The sequence below is a fragment of the Bos mutus genome, chromosome 17 (genome assembly GCF_027580195.1).
Source record: "Bos mutus isolate GX-2022 chromosome 17, NWIPB_WYAK_1.1, whole genome shotgun sequence".
NCBI classification, from domain to species: Eukaryota; Metazoa; Chordata; class Mammalia; order Artiodactyla; family Bovidae; genus Bos; species Bos mutus.
This window is the reverse complement of record NC_091633.1, coordinates 11,603,859-11,622,872: the sequence shown is the minus strand read 5'-3', so window position 1 is coordinate 11,622,872 and position 19,014 is coordinate 11,603,859. Positions and strand designations below refer to the sequence as shown.

General features: G+C 57.0%; 1 protein-coding gene across 1 annotated transcript; it reads left to right on the top strand.

Moving 5' to 3' along the window:
• Positions 1-6,297: 6,297 nt before the first annotated feature.
• LHX5 (LIM homeobox 5) lies at positions 6,298-14,667 on the top strand. Its single transcript, XM_005904743.3, has 5 exons — positions 6,298-6,470; positions 8,502-8,725; positions 9,379-9,656; positions 10,357-10,522; positions 14,300-14,667. The coding sequence occupies exons 1-5, from the start codon at positions 6,298-6,300 to the stop codon at positions 14,665-14,667; spliced, it is 1,209 nt and encodes a 402-aa protein (XP_005904805.2).
• Positions 14,668-19,014: the final 4,347 nt, after the last annotated feature.

The window sequence follows — 19,014 nt, the reverse complement described above, 5'->3', positions numbered from 1 at the left end:
GACTAGCTAGTCCGAGGGAGGATAATTAGTAAGTCTTCGGGATGCTCCATTTGGAGGTTAGCGCTCTCCTTTTGGGTTCCAGAGATGAAATGGATTGCAAGCATCTTCTCAGAAACAGCTCGGGGAGCCCAGCGTATAGCCTCCACGGTCGGATGCCTCAGTGGGGCCAGAAAGTCCGTGACCACGACTCCACGCGCCCCAGCACTGCCTGCTGTTGGACATTGCACGTGGAGGAGGTTGAGGCGGCCCTCCAGGCTAAACCGCCAAGGGAAGGAAGAGGACGGTGCCAACGGCACTCAGCTTGAACACTCGGTCAGCCTGGCAACCTGGGATTTGAGCCTAACCCAGCAGTTGGCGAAGCAGCCTCTAGCCTTGCACAAAGCGTGGGGTTTTCCCTCTCTGAACAAAGGGTCAGCACTGCTCCCACAAGTTGGAGGACTGGCTTGCACCATTCCTTCTGTCCCCCAGGCTGCCCTCTGGCCCACAGGGATTAGCTCCAGTCTGCACCCTCCCCTGCAGCCGGCGCCAAAGAGGGTGCTGTAACCAGTAGGCCCGGCTGGGTAGCCTGATGGCTGGGCCTCTGAGAGATGCATTCCAGGAGGGGATGGATGGCTGGAAAGAGAGCGAGGACGCCAGGCTCCACCCTACCCTGGCCCCAACCAGCTGGGTCTCTAAGCTGGCCAGCATGCACACACTTTGCAGCTGGATTTTCTGGATCGGCCAAGTGCAATCAGCCACTGCCCTCCAACCTCCCAGAGATGCCCTCCAGGTGGTGGCTTGCAGGGCTGCTCAGCACACTTTCACCAGCCTGCCCCCAGAAATCTGACCACGGGTCTCTGGCTCCAGTCCTGTCCCAAGGCCACCAGACTCAACAGTGGTCCCCAACTCCTGCCACTGCCCACGTCCCACAGGTCCCTCCCCACATATTGGACTGGGGACTCACTATTTGGACTGGGGATTCAGCAGCCTCGCACCCCAGTGCTAGGAGAGGGTGCTTAAGGAGGGGAGAAGTTTTATCACTGGTGAATAAATAGATGAAGGAAAGAAGAGGAAAGAAGAAAGAGATGGAGGAGTGGAAGGAAGAAGGAAGGAAGGGAGGGGAGGAATTCCCTGCCTTTTTGATTAAACGTTCCAGGTCGAGCCAGCCCAGTTAACGAGACCGTTAATTAAGCAGCGCAGGATTCAACTGACAGGAAGGCCCTGCCCCCCGCAGAGATGTTCTGGAAACCAAGCCGTCCACAGAGGAGAGCGAGGGGACACACCGGCTTTGTCACCCCTGCTTTCCAGGGTTCAGCCTATTCTCTGCCCTCTTGGGGACGCCCAGGCCCCAACACTCTCCCAGCCTGGACTTGGGGCTGCCCCCAGCTGGCCGCCCCCATGGGGACCCTAGAAAGCTCAACCCCGGCCACCTCACTCCCATCCTCCCACCATCCCTTCTGTATCCCTGCCCGGATGCCGAGGCCTAAGCATCCGGGCAGGGTGCCTGACCCACTCCAAGCACCCGGTGGACGTCCACCCAAGCCAGCCTGGGCGCACATGGTCCGGGGATCATCCGGCAAACCCGAACTCTAGAGGGCAGGGGCTGGCGACTGGACCTGCCGATTCGGCTCTCTGGGTCTTCCCGGAGGAGCGCCAAACCGGCCGCTCTTCTCCAGGCTCCGGGCGGCAGGGCCCAGCCTCCACGCCCGCTCTTACTCGGGGGCCGATTCCTCGCGGCGGCGGGCAGTGAGCGGCGGCGCGGCGGGACGCTGAGTGTGTGTGCGCAGCGCGGCCTATATTTACACCCCAAACAAAATAATTACACTTTTGTCGGAGGGAGAAAGCCAGTGATTAGGCGCGGGCTCTTTGCGGCAAAACAGTTTCTCAGTGGTACACCAGTATAATTTTTCACGGCTGGCTGAAATCAAAGAGGGGAGGTAATGAATCCGGCGAGCAATTTAAATTTACAATTTGTAACGCCGCCGCCGCGCAGACCCGGCCGAGAGCGCAGCTCTGAGGCGCTCGCTGCGTTTGTTTAATGTTAAAGCCGCGCTGGCTCGGGGTGGGGGGGCGGGGGGTGGAGTGTGCGTGTTGGGTGGGGGGCGGTAATGATGGAAGTCGGGAGAGGACAGGCTGGGCCGCCCCAGAGACCGCGGGGAGAAGACGACGAGGGGCGCGCTTCCCGGGTTCCCCCAGAGCGCGCGGTCCCCGAGAAAGCAGGCCACTTCAGTCCATTCAAAGCAAGCGGTTGTCCTCAGATGAGCGAAGGGAGATGCTCTGGTTGCCAGAAAAGCCCCGTTTCTGCTTGGCTGCAGAATCTCCCCAGGATGGAGAGTTTCCGGTGAGGAGCAGGGAAGTGTTCTACAACCTGAGGGAAGGTCGGTTCCAAACGCTCAGAAGAGTCCCCAGTCCGGCCGCTGCCCCATGTCCTAGGCTGGAAAAGTCGGGAAAGGCGCCTCCCCGCAATCCCAGCTCAGCGCACCTCGAAACGCCCACCCCGGGTGGATGTGCGCCTCCTCGCCGGTAATTAATTACCGAACTCAAGGGGGAATATGCAAACCGCATATTACTAACTCTACAGGGCTTAAGTGATTGGAAACAGATTACTATCTTGTTTGTCTTTTGTCTGTTTTACTTATCCCGCCGCCGTCTGTCGAGTTGTAATGTTGATACTCTTTACTCTAGGAGGAAGATTTTTATATAGTAAATTCCATCAACATCTTGTATAAGTGACATTGCGTCTCCATGCATTACCCTGTTAAGACACAAGCAGTTTATTAGTTACATATAGGAGGGGATTTCGCTGCCTGGTCGCCATCTGTTAGCGCTGTTAGGGCGGGATAATTCGTCTAATAGTTGGTCTGCTGGCGTTTTTTTTTTTTTTCGGAAGCTGTGCGCCCTGGAAGGTGGAGGGCCAAGCAGGATGCCGCTGCCACTGGGCTGGAGTGAGGCGGTTTTGGACTGAGTGTGGGCTGTGCTCAGGGTCCCAGGGTAATTCCAAGAGGCTGTGACCTGGACACGATGGGTAAACTCAGCTACAGAAGGCAGAAGGCCAGGCTGGGGCTTCTGGAAGTGAAGCTTTATCTTCAGCCACCGGGCATCCATCCCTGGAGTGACTCACCACATCCAGGGTGGCGGGATGGGGCATGTTCCTCCTACCTCCCTGGTGTTGCACCTTAGCGGCTGGGGCCTGACTGTGCGTTGGCATTTAAGTACATAAAGGAGGTGAAGGCAGGTGGACTTATTCTAGTTGGAGCCTGGTACACAGGCACCCAGCAGCTGGCAGGGTGGGCAGAGCTGGGGTGGAAAGACTTGGCTTTTCAGGTACCCACTCAGGATGGGGGGAGACGGCTCAGCGCACCTAGTCCAGAGCAAGGGGGAAGATATCATCTAGACAGGGGCTTTTAATTACTGTGTGGGAGATCCAAACACACCCCCCAAAATCTGCAGGGTGCACAGAGAGAATCTTTCATCGCAGCTTTGAGTCGGATACCAGATCGGAATGCCAGCAGCAAGCCAGAGCCAGGGAAATAAAAATCTAGAGAAACCGAGAAAGAAAGTGATGGGGGAACGGAGGGAAAAGGAAACCGAAAAAGAACAGAGGCTCATAAGAGAGAGAGACAGAAAGGAAACGATGTGAAGAGAACTCAGAGGAGGGGGAGACAAAGACCAAGGAGGGATCGCGATTCGCCTCCACTTGGAGCCCAAGTGCCTCTTTTCTCTCCGGTGCTTGTTTCACTCTGTCCCTGCCCTGTCTCAGCTCAATGACCCCTCGTAGCCCAGGAAGGCAGGGCCAGGCACTGCCAGAAACTGTGATTTCATGTGGGGTTCCTGGAGCTCTCCCAGCCTGGCCTGAGAGACCCAGCAAGATCCGGCCTCCTTGTTCCTGGCTGGTCCCAGCTCCAATCAGCCACACCTGTTCCTGGCTCGGCACGCTGGAGGACAGAGTAACAGCAGAAGTGGCCCAGTTTGGGGACTCCCCTTCAGAAGTCCAGCTTGGGGGCCAGCACCCCACCTCAGTGACCAGCACCTGTCAATTCCTGTGCGAAGCCAGATCACTTCCCATAGAGACTGTGGCCTGTGAGGGGAAGCTAGAGGTCTGGACAGAAACCCAGGAAAAGTGAACACCCCGGAGCTTCCACCAACTGCCCCAAGTCAGGCATCCACAAATCCTGCCCCCTTTCAAATCCACAAAGGCAAGCGCAATAAAAGTACACACACAAACATACCCCTCCCTGGGGAGGGGGGGGGTGGACACCACAGGAGTCACATAAACAAAAGTACTGCTATCTGCAGAACTACACACACAAGGACTGACCCACAAACACGTATCCACAAAATTCCACACCACGAATGCGCCCAACCCAGCTCAGTCACATACACACACACTCACCTGCACACGATTCAGCTTCTTCAAAGTCCACTCTCACATCCATGTTAGCACACACCTACACAAGCAATCTTACACAGATGCACACGCACATAAGCAAATACTATCACATTCACATGGCTGCAAATATGCACATATATACATATATATGTACACACTAACCAACACAAACAAAAGCACGCACACTAATATACACAGATAATAGCAGCGCTATGCACAGGTACAAACACAAAAGATACACATGCCAAAATATATTCATATAATTGATTCCTGAGTAATATAAAGAGAGGCAAAAACAAGGTTCTCAAACAGCAAATGTATATTAACAAACTCAACAAATGACCCCAAACGCATATCCACACCTAAGCTTTGGCATGTACACATGCAAGAGCACGCGCGCGCGCACACACACACACACACACAACTATACACTCATCTGGTTCCCAGCCTGTGGGCCCAAGCCCTGCAGACCCCATCGGCCCTCTTTTCTGAAGTGGGAAGGGAAAACCCCCACCTAGCTTGCCTGGCCTCCCTAACTTAGAGCATCCAGTTCAGTGGCTGGGTTGGCACTTTGGGAAAGAGGCATGTTTTTTTCCCTCCCCCACCAGAGTCACAGTCCTCCTCCACATACACCTGTGAACACCCTCCCCCCAACACGCTCGGAGCCCCGTGGAACGGCCTGTGTTCTATGAAGACTCCAACCTGCACACACAGCCGGGACGCCCAGCGCGTGCAAACAGCGCCCGCGCAATCTTCCAGCGTGCCGCCTCGGCCGCGCTACCCACTCACCGCGGCGCCGACTGGCTGACCCGGGATCCGGAAGGTGCCGCGAGGAGAGCGGAGACGCGGTGAACGCCACTTCTGAGCTGGCTTCGGGAAGACTGGTGGGCCCTGGATACCCTACTTCCCACATCGCCCCCGAGTCTCGTGGCCAGCGCAGGGTCTCGGAGCGGGCCAGAGAACATGCCCCCCAACCTGGGCCTGGGCCTGTTCGGTCTTTCTCTCTCTCTTTCCATGAGAAAGGCCGAGCTCGTCCCCAGTCCCCTTGTATGACAAAGGAAACCGGGGACGCCTCCCGGGAGTCCCGGGAACCTCTCTGCCGAAGCTCCAGGGCGCTGACCCCAGGGGCGCGCGGGTGGGGGAGTCCAAAACGGCGGGCTGGGCTGGGGAAGAGGAGGCAGACAGAGCGCGCGATCCTCGCCTTGAGCAACTTCTGCAAGTTCCGTGGATGGAGAAGGTTCCCCACCTCCCCACTAGGCCTTGGAACCCTGCCCCCCCAAATATGTGTCAGGCGAGAGAAGACAGAGGCAGTTCTCAGATCGCGCGGCCCCCCAGCCCCTAGCCCCAAACTGGAAGGTAAATACTTACTTTGCCTCCGAACCAGGTACAAGCTAATACTCAACAATACTGATGCCTTGTTTTTTTTGCTCTGTCCGGACCGCAACGCTGTAGCCAATTTAGATATGCTATAAATTTAAGAGGTTGCCATGGCCACCGCGAGCCCATTGGCCGCTGGGCCCCCTACGTGCCTCGCCACGTCACCAAATCTGAATAAGGATGCGCGAATTAGGCGGCGGCCAGACAAAGATGAGGATCGGGACCGCTTGAAAGTGGGGGAAAGTGCCGGCGCCTCCGCCACCGGGGAAAGCCGCTCGGCAGAGCCGAGGCCAGCAGCCACCCAAGATATATTGAGGCGCGCGGCCCGGGGCATGAGACTGTGAACGCCACCAGTCCCCACCCCACCGCGGGCAGCCTAGCGCCGGGCCCAGGAATCACCCGAGGACTTGACCGGCTGAGTCTTGGTTCGGACCGGACTCGCCCGGCGGCGGCCAAGAGAAGAGGCAAAGAACAGCGGCGGGGCCGGGGGCCCGAGGGCCGGGGGCCCAAAGGGAGGTCCGAGGCGGCCCGAGCCGCCGGGGCGCAGGGCTATGATGGTGCACTGTGCCGGCTGCGAGCGGCCCATCCTCGATCGCTTTCTGCTGAACGTGCTGGACCGCGCGTGGCATATCAAATGCGTTCAGTGCTGCGAGTGTAAGACCAACCTCTCGGAGAAGTGCTTCTCACGCGAGGGCAAGCTCTACTGCAAAAATGACTTCTTCAGGTAAGTGGCCCGTGCTGCCCCTGCTTGCTGCCCGAGCGCCCGCCCCGCCCGCGCTCCGTTGGGGCACCGGGGAACGGAAGAGACCCACCCCAACCTCCCGGTCTCACCAGCTTCAGTGGGGAGCCGGCTCACCCAGCAAGCTCTTGCTGTCCTCGGTCCAGCAAGGGCCGGAACCCAGGCGGAGTGAGAAGAACGCGGCTGGCTGCTTCTAGCTGGCTTTTCCAGGCCGGCTTGGATCGGCGGTGGGGCAGGGAGAGGAAGCCTGACTAACTTGCTCCACACTCGTCTCTGCCCCTTCCTAGCCGGCACCACCCCAGGGTGGAAGCTTTCAGCCGGGTTCTGAGAGACTAAGGATTTTGGCGAAGTTAGGGACAGCTGAGGGCTTCACCCACCAGGCAGAGTGTGGGCTGTCCAGAGGCTGGGCTCTGGGCAGGTAGGGTTCCCCGGGCCTTTCTGGACAAACAGAAACTTCCCAGCCCCAGAGGGGGCTCAGCCAGAAAGGTCTCCTCTGGTGATGGGAAGGGAATCTTCTCCTCAATCCCCCCATCCGCATCCACCCCCCACTGGCCTCAAACTCCTTAAACATTTTCTCTTCTGTTGAAAGTACAAACGAAATGAAGCTGGAATCAGGACCTGCAGGGCCTACCCTTGCTGCCCCCTCGGGCCCTCAGGCAGATCACAGAGATCACTTTTCTAAGTCTCTGTTTCCTAGCTGAGAAATGTTGAGGGTTGGCCTGGAAGGCTGTGGGGTTTTGGCCGCTGGGCCTGGCCCGCTTCCCCACGGGTGCCCAGAGTCGGCTTTGTGAGTGCGAATTCCAGGCGCAGAGGGAAGAGGGGGGCATGATTAACGCTGTGCAGAAAGGCTGCTCACCGCCCCGGTGGCTGGCACTGGGGAATTTGAATAGGAGAAAATGTCAGTCGCGCCTTTACACGTGTAAACTCCCCGGCCCCAGAGGCCCAAGGCCCCTAATGTGGTGGTGCTTGCAAAGCACCTAATGATTTTTGATAAGGTGCATATGGCCAATTATGCTGCCGGATAAGGCCAAAAGTGACTTATGGCTTCTAATGCCCTCACTACATCAACGTCACCCAAATTCACCCTGTTTAGAGACGTGGGTGTGAGCAGACGTGGGGCCCCAGAGTCCTGGGCCCTTGCCCTCTCTCCCCCGGCACCTCACTGCTCCCCCTTCTCCTCACCCCTCCCTGTGCTGGTCTGCATCATCCATTTCAGGGGAGGCCGCCGACTCCCAGCGCTCCTAGAAGAAAGAAGAGGATTTAGACAGGGAACACAGAAAAGGAGGCATTGGAGAGATCCCGAGTTCTGGCCATGCAGGTTTAGGACTGCTTTCTGATCACATATCCTCCTCCCCTACCTGCCAGGGCCTGGGATCTGGGGACCTGGAGGCCCAGTCCCTGCCTTCCAGAGCCCGCAGGCCCCTGACCAGCTCCAGTGGGGCCCAGAGCAGGGCCTGGAAAGTCTACAGTGCTGGGAATCAGTAGAGGCTCTCTCCTTCCTGCTTAGGTTCAGCTCAGGAGAGGGTCCCCCTCCGTGCTCCATTGCTAGGACCCACCAGCCAGGCTGATTGACCCCACCTGGATCTTAGCAGACTGTTTAGGATCCAGAAGGCAAAGCCAAGAAGCGGTCCCAACTCAGCCTGCCTGGCTTTAAAATCCTCCCTGATCTCCAGAGCAGAGTTTGCCTGGAGCATCCCGGGGAGGATCTGGTAGGAGTGGAGGAGGAGGAAGAGCACGACTTGGGGTGCTCTGGGCTTTCTCCTCGGCTGAAGGCTGCACCCATTGCCAGAAGCCCAGCAGAGTTCAAATGAACCCAGCCACTGAGGCACAGTCCAGGGTGTTTTGTCTCCTGTCTGGCATTTCCGGCCAGGGAGGACAGGACAGAACAGAGATCTCCTGTTGACAGACATGGAAATGCAGGCTTCTCAGAAGCTAGGGCAGGACAGGAGGAGGTCAGGGCTTGGGGAGTATGGGACACTGGGCTGGCCTCAGGTGACAGGCCGGGTCCGTCTGCAGGCGCTTTGGCACCAAGTGTGCGGGCTGTGCGCAAGGCATCTCACCGAGCGACCTGGTTCGCAAGGCCCGCAGCAAAGTCTTCCACCTCAACTGCTTCACCTGCATGGTCTGCAACAAGCAGCTGTCCACGGGCGAGGAGCTCTACGTCATCGACGAGAACAAGTTCGTGTGCAAGGACGACTACCTGAGCTCCTCTAGCCTCAAGGAGGGCAGCCTCAACTCGGGTAGGAAGCCCTCGTCCCTCCCTGGCCCAGGCCCCAGCGCCCTCCCCACTTTGCCCCCTGCCTGGAGGTGGTGCCCGGTTCAGAGCTCTCCACTCAGAGGTCAAGGCACACGGAGGGGCCGTGGGGGGCTGGCGAAGAGGGGCAGCGTTGGCAGCCAGCCTCTCAGGATACTTCCCGCGCCTGCTCTTCCCCTGCCCTCCTCCAATTCTTGTACAAGCGGTCCTCCTCCTCCAATTTGGAGCCGCGCAGTTTCCCCTTTCCGAGTCTTTTCAGCTCCTGCTAGTTTCTAGCTGCATAGTGAGGATAGTAATTGGGGGTCTGCAGGAAGGAGAGGTGTGGGTAAAGAAGATCCCAGGCCAGGAGGGCGTCAGGACCCTCCTCGCGTCCCCTCTCCCGAGACCGCGCCTCCCCCCTTTCTCAAGCGCTGGCTGGGAAGTGCTGGGAGGGCTTGAGAAGGGCCCCTCGGAAGGCCCGGCCCCGCCTGGAGGGAGTGGGCAGGCGTCGGGCCCCTGAGGGAGGGGCTGCGACAGGTTTGGGGTGGGAAACCCGCCGCGGTTGGTGGTGGCCCGGGCCGCGGAGAACCCTCTACCCGACTAGAGAGGTTTCGGGCTGCCGCTGACGTCCTGTTCCCTTCCCGCTCCGTCCGCCCGCAGTGTCGTCCTGTACGGACCGCAGTTTGTCCCCGGACCTCCAGGATCCACTCCAGGACGATCCCAAGGAGACCGACAACTCGACGTCGTCGGACAAGGAGACGGCCAACAACGAGAACGAGGAGCAGAACTCGGGCACCAAGCGGCGCGGCCCGCGCACCACCATCAAAGCCAAGCAGCTGGAGACGCTCAAGGCCGCCTTCGCCGCCACGCCCAAGCCCACGCGCCACATCCGCGAGCAGCTGGCGCAGGAGACCGGCCTCAACATGCGCGTCATCCAGGTGCGGCCCGGCCCGGGCCACCCCTCCCCAGCGCCGCTGCGTCCGCGAGCAGGGAAGCTCGGAGGAGCCTCGCACCCAGCCTCCCTGGCTAAGAGCGCGCCGAGTTCGGCGCAGGGGCAGGCGGTGCGCCGGGGGTCGGGGCCCGCTGGTCACACTCCTAGCCGGAAGATCCAGCCTGGCCCTGCTGTCTTCCAGCGGTGCCATCTTGGGCGGGTCACTTCACCTCACTGATTCCCGCCCCTCACCCCTTTCAAGGAAGATTTTAAGCCTCGCTGGAGTACGGGGACCTTTCCCTTCCTCCTATCCTCTGAGCAGAGGAAGAGGCGCTGTTTGTTCTCCGCGTGCTCCCTCCGGGCGCCCGACGCGCGGGCAGACAGAAAAACGGCCAGAGCCCGGCTTGGGGAGGCGAGGGGCCGAGACCAGCGCCTTGCTGGGCGGGAGGCCTTTATAAAGCCGTCACACTGCGGACGGGCCAAGGACCAGGAAGCCCAGCTTTTTATGAGTCGCCCCACGGGTCCGCAAAATCCTTCACCCTTGGCTGGTTCGCCGAGGCCCCCCTCCACCCCTCTGGTCTAATCCGGCCCGGCCCTCCGGCTCGGCATTCTTGGTGCGAAGGAGGCTCTAGGACCCAGCAGGGGCGGCCCGGGCAGGGAAAGAAGGGGACCCAGATCAGAGCTCACGGCCCCCTCCTCTATCCCAGGTGTGGTTCCAGAACCGAAGGTCCAAAGAACGCCGGATGAAACAGCTGAGCGCCCTGGGTGCCCGGAGACACGCCTTCTTCCGGAGTCCGAGGCGCATGCGTCCGCTGGGCGGTCGCTTGGACGAGTCGGAGATGTTGGGGTCCACTCCGTATACCTACTACGGAGGTAAGCACCCCGCCTTGGACGTGGTGCCTCACACCTAGGTCAGTGCTGGTTGAGAGTGCAGGCCTGGATCCCTGCGATCTGGGGTGCCCAGGGGACCCCTTCCTCCTTTCTTCCCACGAAAAACATACACAATCATGAACACACCTTAAGAGACACGCATCAACAGGGGCAGACCCACGCTCAGATACTTTCTGGACAGAAAATCAGACACAAGCGTTCACTCACCCATGCCTTGATACCCACAGATAAACATGTGAGACAAGCAGTGACACACTCACCCACGCAGGACGCACACGAGTTCAGAGACCTTGGAGACCCGCGTCTAGGCACATGATCACCCACAACCAACACAGGTATACCCCACCCCCTGGGTATACTGACAGACACTCTGACACTCTCCAGGTCAAGCACTCAGCGTGTACCCCACCCCAGCCTGAAACATAACCTTCTGCCGCCCTGGCCCACAGGCTGGCCTGGCGTATTTTGGCACCAGCAGGAAAGCAGGCCCTGGAAGGCAGCACCAACAGTAGGGATGGAGGGGTCAGGGGTCCCCTGGGGTCACCCCCTTGCTATCTTTCAAGACAGCATCTCCTTTTCCGACCTCGGGGACTGTGCACACAGCATCTGGACCGTTTAGCCCAGATGCCTGGCAGTTGGGCAGGTTTTGCTGGACTAGGACTCTGGCCCACCCACCAGCTGCAAGAACACCAGGGTTCATCAGGACTTGGGGTGGGGTGGGGTGGGGGGAAGCAAGAATTGAGCCAACCCAGTTATCCACTCTCTGTTAAGGCTGCAGGAGGCAAGGAGCCCAGCATGGCCCAGGAGAATTCCTCTGTTCCTGTTAGCAGGCTCAGGCCTGGGTCCACTCTCTTCTTAGTCACCTCTTCCCTTTCTCCTTCTCTCTTCTGTCCTCCCTTCTCCCCTCTGCATTCACTTCAGTCTCCTGGGTGACCTCTCCTGACTCCCTCACCTAGTATTTTGTTGAGACCCAATTGCTCCGGGGACACTATTGGACTGACTCACCCGTACTGTGCATCCCAGACTTGTGGGCTCAAGGAAGGCATCCCTCCTGCTGAGCCTCTGAATTTGGGGAGCCCCCAGGAATGCCTTTGCCTGAGAGGGATCTCTGCTGCACCCAGTCGGGGGAAGGGGGTGGCCCTAGTAACCCAGATTGGTGAGAGGTGACTTCTTTTAGAGAAGTCAGCTGGGTGGCAGTGTGGATGGAGAGGGCCAGGATCCCGGTGCCCAGGCAGATCCAGGAAGGAAAATAAGAGCACCCTCTACCAGCTTTGTTTTATCCACAGGCCTGGCAGGTTAGCTCTTCTGGCCCGGCCAGGGTCCTCAGAAACTGTGGCTGAAAAATGGTGATGTGCTTTTAGGGAAGAGACTGAGATGGCAGGGCAGGTACAGACGCCAAAGGGAGTCGGCCTAGTGGACTTGTCCTGGGGCGTCTACTCACCGACTCTCCACCTATCTTTGCCTCCTTGCGCGCAAAATCTCCGCCCGGCGCAGGGAGGTTGGCGGGGCGGTACCAGTCCGGAATTTTTCCCCGCCTGGGTAATTAACCAAGGTTTCCCCCAGGACCAGCGTGCCTCCCACCAATCCGACCGCCTCTTCTACCCCCGTGTCTGCTGGATAGGGTGGGGCCTGGACACGCGGGGCCCCTCTTTCCCCGGAATGGGTGGGGGGACGGCAGCAGACCCCCCAGCCCCAGGGAGGCAGCCCCGCCTAATCCGCGCTGGGAGATCCCGGTGGCGGCGGCCGGCAGCGGGCGAGAAAGGGGCCGGGCGGCGGGGCCGGCGGCTCCCCGTGGGAGCGGGGACAAAGCCCCAGCTGCGGCTTTTGTGCCCTTTTCAGACGGCGTTTGTTCCAATTACCTCCGGCCCGGCCGCCATATGGGCGGAGGCGGCGCGCTCCGCGCGGGGGCCGAGGCCCTCGCTGGCTAGCCGGCTCGCTACGGACCGTGGCCGTCCCCCATCGCCGTCCCTTAGGGGCCCCAAATTCGCCGCTTCCAACCTTTCTCTTCACTTACGGGGAGAATGGAATGAGTGGTTTTTAAAAAGTAATTGGCGACCGTTTTGGCTGTTGCCTAAACCGTCTCCAATCCCGCCTCCAGACACTCCCCATTTGGACTGATGTCAAGGAGGGTTTGGGGAGGGAAGAGGGCGACAGGGGGAGTCCAGCAGTAGCCCCGGCGACACACCCCGGCCCTAAACAGGAGGCGTGGGTTTGCTGAAGAGACCTCGGCTTCCGGACGCGCTGGTTTTCCCTCCGCCCAAAGCGGGTTATTGTCAAGGATGCTCCTTTCGTGGGGTCCCACGCCCCACTCTTTCATGGGGCGACCCGAGGGGGAGGGAAAGAGGCTCTGTCCTCAGTTCGGAAGGGCTTAGGGAAGGGGGCTTTAGGAGGAGGTCGCGGAATTGACTTAGAAACCCTTTGTCGAGAATGGGCGGGAGTGTAATCTGGAGCCACTGCGCTCCCCGAATTTGTGGGCAAAATTCGAATTTCTGCATTTTTCCGCCAAGAGAGCCAAGAGCTATCACCAGATTAGTAAAAGGGCTGAATGTCCCCAATGCCCCAAAACTTTGGGAGTCCTGGCAACCCCACCCCGGAGGACACAGCTTTTACCCCAAGGCGCACGGATCTCTAGACGTGGCCCGGCGAGTGTTCTTATCGTCCCCCACCTCCCCAAATCTCTGGGGCTGAGCTTTCTCCATTCCTGGCTAGGTGAGGCCGGGGCAACCGATGGGAGCCCCACATTCACCGGAATAGACGATGGGGGCTCGGCGAAGGGAAGGAGAGGGCTCTGAGGCCGCCTGGCATGGTCCGCGGCCAGGTTTCGGCGGCCGGGGCCGAACTCGCCAGCGCCACTGCACTCCGGCTGCGCTTCTCCCAGGTTGGGTCGCCGCCCGATCGCAACCATTTCACCTTCAGGTCTCTTTCCGCAATCTCTGCCTCCCTGCCCTGCTCCTCGCCCGGATCTCTCAGCTCCTGGGTCTCTCAGCCCCCGTGTCCCTGGCCCTCTGTCTGACTCATCTCGGGCGTCTCTGGACGCCTCTGTCTCTCCCCACCTTCCATCTTGTTCCTGGGTCTCTCCCCAGATTTTTTTCTGCGTCTCTAAACACACAGCCGCCTCAGCTTTCCCTTTCCGGCTCCTGAACTATCTCTGTTTTACTCGAATAACCCCGGGTGTCTATCTCAGCCTTGGGTTCAGTGACTGAGTCTCTTTTCTTGCCTCCCCACGGACTCTGAGTCTGGGCTGTCTACTTGCGTGCGGTCCTACCGATCTCTCCCTGTCTCTTTATTTGGCAGTTGTCCAGTGCCTCGCGCTCTCTGTGTATCTCTCGCCAGCTCTAAGGCACTGTCTGGAATCCTGTCTCTTGAGCTTCCCCCGTGACCTCTGTCTCCTCTCCGTCTCTGTGTCAGGGAACCTCTGATGTTGAAAGGTGTGTGTCCTTCATCGTCCCTGAGTCTCTCCCAGCTCCTGAGACTGTAGCCTTTGCGTCTCACTGGTTGTCTGTCTCCCCAGCACGAACTCCGAGTCTGGCCCTCCGCTCCTCTAGCCTGCCTCTCCACGGGTCTTTCTCTAACCTCGAGTCTGTGTCGCATGGTCCCCATGAACGTCCTGTCCCGCCAGCCCCAGCCGCATCTGCACCTCTCTGCCCTTGGTCTCCCTGGGTCCCCTCCCCCGGATCTCCTCCCTCAGGTCCCTTGAGTCCTTCTTCAGCGACCTCCCCATCTCTCACTCTCCCCTCTGCCGCCCTGTCCCCTCCGCAGACTACCAAGGAGACTACTACGCGCCCGGAGGCAACTATGACTTCTTTGCGCACGGCCCGCCGTCGCAGGCGCAGTCCCCGGCCGATTCGAGCTTCCTGGCGGCCTCGGGGCCCGGCTCGACGCCGCTGGGCGCACTGGAGCCGCCGATCGCTGGCCCGCACGCCGCCGACAACCCCAGGTTCACCGACATGATCTCGCACCCGGACACGCCGAGCCCGGAGCCAGGCCTGCCCGGCTCGCTGCACCCCATGCCGGGCGAGGTGTTCAGCGGCGGCCCCAGCCCCCCCTTCCCCATGAGCGGCACCAGCGGCTACAGCGGACCCCTGTCGCACCCCAACCCTGAGCTCAACGAGGCCGCCGTATGGTAAGGCCACCGGGCCGGGCCGCTCCCCAGCGCTTGGCCCCGGGGACCCGCCCGGCCGGCTCCCGCCGCCCCCACCCCGCCAACCTCAGCCCGGACGCAGCCTCCCTAAACCAAAATGCCCAACGTGGACACAGCTCGCTCTCTCGAGAGTCCGAACTCAACCGGCAGCTGCTGCTCGGCTGGGCGCGAAGGAGGAGGACCGCCCCCCGCCCCCCATCTCCATCCTCCCACCGAGGCCTCTCCGGGAACCCCCTGCCAGCGTCTCCCGGCAGCTGCGAGCGATTTCTTGGGACCAAAGTGTTAACTCCGGAGGGTCAAGAGATTTCAAGCACGCTCTAGGCTTCCCCCGACCTCTCCCCCAACCGACACACCACCTCTTTGGACCAAGAGAGGGCTGACGCCAAGGGATGGAGACGATTTCTTTTTTCCCCCCTCCCTGGAATCCGACTGGCATTTTGTAACCGTATTTCTCACTCTGCTTTCCCGTCTTACAAAAAAAAAAAAAAGATAAGAAAAAGAGAGATTGAAGGGAGTGAGGAAAGGGAGCAGAATGAGTTAGAAGATGGAGAGAGAGCCAGCAGAGAGATGGAGAGAGTGAGAAACATGTTTGAATGGGGGGCGGGTAGGGGTGGGGGGGGGGGGTCACTGGAAGACAGCTCCACCTGCGCGTTCGCGCCCCCTGGTGGTCAACCTCGATGATCACGGTCAGCTTTTCTAGGAAGAGATGGGAGCGGTCCGGACATGGCCAGCCCAGGGCCAGACCCCCACCTCTTCTTTCCTTTGACATTTACTTTGAGCCCGGGGGTCCAGGCCAGATTCAAACACTTGCCCATCCTGCCCTCCCGCTTGGGCAAGGCGCCAAGATTTCTGGGCTCTGGCCCACAGACCACCCTCCGTGCCCAGGTCCTTGGAGGCTGGGCGGTCAGGATGTACAGTATTATACTTTTTTGGAAGTTGAACGCTTCTAGTTTCCTTATTTTGTATAAAGAAGAAACAAATAAAGTATGTTTTTGTGTTTACTGTTTATTTATTGTACACTAGTTATCTGGGGTTGGACATTTTTATATTTTTAAGAGGAGGGTGGGCAGAGTGGGGGAGGGGAGCCAGAAAGAGGTTTACCTAAAAAAAAAAAAAAAAAAAAAAAACCACAAAAAAATCAACTTTTTAAAAAAGAAAGATTAATAAAAAATTCTTTTTTCCCTCCATGCTGTGTGGTTTTCTTTTTTCTTTTTCTTTTTTTTTCCTTTTTGCCTCTGTCTTCAGTCACTCTGAATTAATGGAACTATTCTGGTTCTTGTTTCTGACATAAACCAGACTTGATGGATGCAAAGACCTCTCATCTAGCAGGGTGATGGGAGGGGTTCTTTTGCCAACTAACAGGTAAGAAAGATGTCTGCCATTTTTTTTTTTTGACAGATATGATGCACCAATAGTATCTCCCCCAGTTTTATGTAATACCCTGATCTAACACAAGCCAGCCTGGCACATAGTAGGCCTTCAAAATATTTGATGACTGAATGGGTGTGTGACTTGTTTATCACCAGGGCAATTCGAGCTTCACTCATTACTCCTCCGGGTAAAACCAAACAAACAAAAAGTAGGTTGGGACTTGCCAGGCAGTCCAGTGGTTAAGACTCCACATCTCCATTGCAGGGGTCGTAGGTTCGATCCCTGGTCAGAGAACTAAGATCCCACATGCCTAGTGGTGCGGACAAAAAAACAAAAGCAGGCTGGTAGGGCCAGTGCTGCAAGACTGTGTTAGGACAGCAATGCCCGCAGGGAGAACAAGGCTGTTCGTCCTGCAGTTCTTAACGCAGTGCCTGCTTGGGTCCTTCGGTAAATCAGCATGGTGGAAGGGAGTTCTTGAGATTTAATGGGTCTGAGGCTACTCCCTAAAGACAAGTCCCTCCCTCTCTCTGCCTCAGTTTTCCTACTTTCAAAAGTGGGGACTAGAGGGAGTCCTTTCTATGACTTCATTCATTTGCAGCTCAAACACTGTAGGATGAGAAAAACAGATGAGAGAAAATAGATGGAAGAGGGTCCTGCATTTGGACGTCTTTTCTCCCAAGCTTAGGGTGGGGAGGGGCTTACCCATTTTAGCACCAGCAGGAAAAGGAGGGGGACTGGGAGCTGGTGGGGAGTGAACCACCACGGAATGGACACATGTTAAGAGCCCTCCTCATCGCTCCTTCTTTCATGCGGACATCACAAGAATAATTCGAGATGACCTGACTTTTTCTTTTCTTTCCTTATAGCACATTTGTATTTATCAGACAAATGCTACTTGCTCGTGGTGGAAAATCTAGAAAATGCAGATAAGCAGAAGAAAGAAAAGATAATCCCCCAGAATCTCAAGTAAACGAGTTGATATGTTTCTTTCCAGATTTTTTATTTTTTTCCTTTTCATTTTGAGACTAGAGATCACACACACATAGACACAGAGTGTAGACTTGCCCTTGGCATGCTCGTAACTCCGGGAGCACCAGGCTTCTGGGAGAGGCCCACTCTTGAATAACCCTGGGGTAGCCCCATTAAGATCTCAGAGAGTGGCTCCAGAAACCAGAGTCCAGGGGGGATGTGATCTCTGGGGCTATGATCAGGACTTGAGGCTGATTCCCCATGGGCTGTAGCTCTGAGTGTTGGTGTGTCACGAGGGTTGGGAGCAGAGGTCACCTAGGAGTGGGATAAGGGTAAAACAGAACAAGGGCCCTGGGCTCCGGGAGACTGGCTGGCTGGTCACTGTATCACCTCTCTGAGCCTCAGTATGCCTACCATGAAATGGGCTCATAGTGGCATTTCATCCACGTTCAGTTCAGTTCAGTCACTCAGTTGTGTCCAACTCTTTGTGACCCCATGAATTGCAGCACACCAGGCCTCCCTGTCCATCACCAACTCCCAGAGTTCACTCAAACATGTCCATCAAGTCGGTGATGCCATCCAGCCATCTCATCCTCTGTGGTCCCCTTCTCCTGCCCCCAATCCCTCCCAGCATCAGAGTCTTTTCCAATGAGTCAGCTCTTCACATGAGGTGGCCAAAGTACTGGAGTTTCAGCTTTAGCATCACTCCTTCCAAAGAACACAGAGGACTGATCTCCTTTAGAATGGACTGGTTGGATCTCCTTGCAGTCCAAGGGACTCTCAAGAGTCTTCTCCAACACCACAGTTCAAAAGCATCAGTTCTTCGGCACTCAGCTTTCTTCACAGTCCAACTCTCACATCCATACATGACCACTGGAAAAACCATAGCCTTGACTAGATGGACCTTTGTTGGCAAAGTAATGTCTCTGCTTTTGAATATGCTATCTAGGTTGGTCATAACTTTCCTTGCAAGGAGTAAGCGTCTTTTAATTTCATGGCTGCAGTCACCATCTGCAGTGATTTTGGAGCCCCCAAAAATAAAGTCTGACACTGTTTCCACTGTTTCCCCATCTATTTTGCATGAAGTGATGGGCCCAGATGCCATGAGCTTAGTTTTCTGAATGTTGAGCTTTAAGCCAACTTTTTCACTCTCCTCTTTCACTTTCATCAAGAGGCTTTTTAGTTCCTCTTCACTTTCTGCCATAAGGGTGGTGTCATCTGCATATCTGAGGTTATTGATATTTCTCCCGGCAATCTTGACTCCAGCTTGTGCTTCTTCCAGCCCAGCGTTTCTCATGATGTACTCTGCACAGAAGTTAAATAAGCAGGGTGACAATATACAGCCTTGATGTGCTCCTTTTCCTATTTAGAACCAGTCTGTTGTTCCAGGTCCAGTTCTAACTGTTGCTTCCTGACCTGCATACAGGTTTCTCAAGAGTCAGGTCAGGTGCTCTGGTATTCCCATCTCTTTCAGAATATTCCACAGTTTATTGTGATCCACACAGTCAAAGGCTTTGGCATAGTCCATAAAGCAGAAATAGATGTTTTTTGGGAACTCTCTTGCTTTTTCCATGATCCAGCGGATGTTGGCAATTTGATTTCTGGTTCCTCTGCCTTTTCTAAAACCAGCTTGAACATCAGGAAGTTCACGGTTCACGTATTGCTGAAGCCTGGCTTGGAGAATTTTGAGCATTACTTTACTAGCATGTGAGATGAGTGCAATTGTGTGGTAGTTTGAGCATTCTTTGGCATTGCCTTTCTTTGGGATTGGAATGAAAACTGACCTTTTCCAGTCCTGTGGCCACTGCTGAGTTTTCCAAATGTGCTGACATATTGAGTGCAGCACTTTCACAGCATCATCTTTCAGGATTTGACATAGCTCAACTGGAATTCTGTCACCTCCACTAGCTTTATTCGTATGCTTTCTAAGGCCCACTTGACTTCACATTCCAGGATGTCTGGCTCTAGGTGAGTGATCACACCATCGTGATTA

What these genes read in the sequence shown, in the direction of transcription:
- LHX5 (XM_005904743.3), top strand. Translation starts at nt 6,298, where the DNA reads ATGATGGTGCACTGTGCCGGCTGCGAGCGGCCCATCCTCGATCGCTTT. An exon ending in GGAGGGCAGCCTCAACTCGG is followed by an intron (nt 8,726 to 9,378) that starts GTAGGAAGCCCT and finishes GTCCGCCCGCAG; the next exon opens with TGTCGTCCTGTACGGACCGC. An exon ending in TCAACATGCGCGTCATCCAG is followed by an intron (nt 9,657 to 10,356) that starts GTGCGGCCCGGC and finishes CCTCTATCCCAG; the next exon opens with GTGTGGTTCCAGAACCGAAG.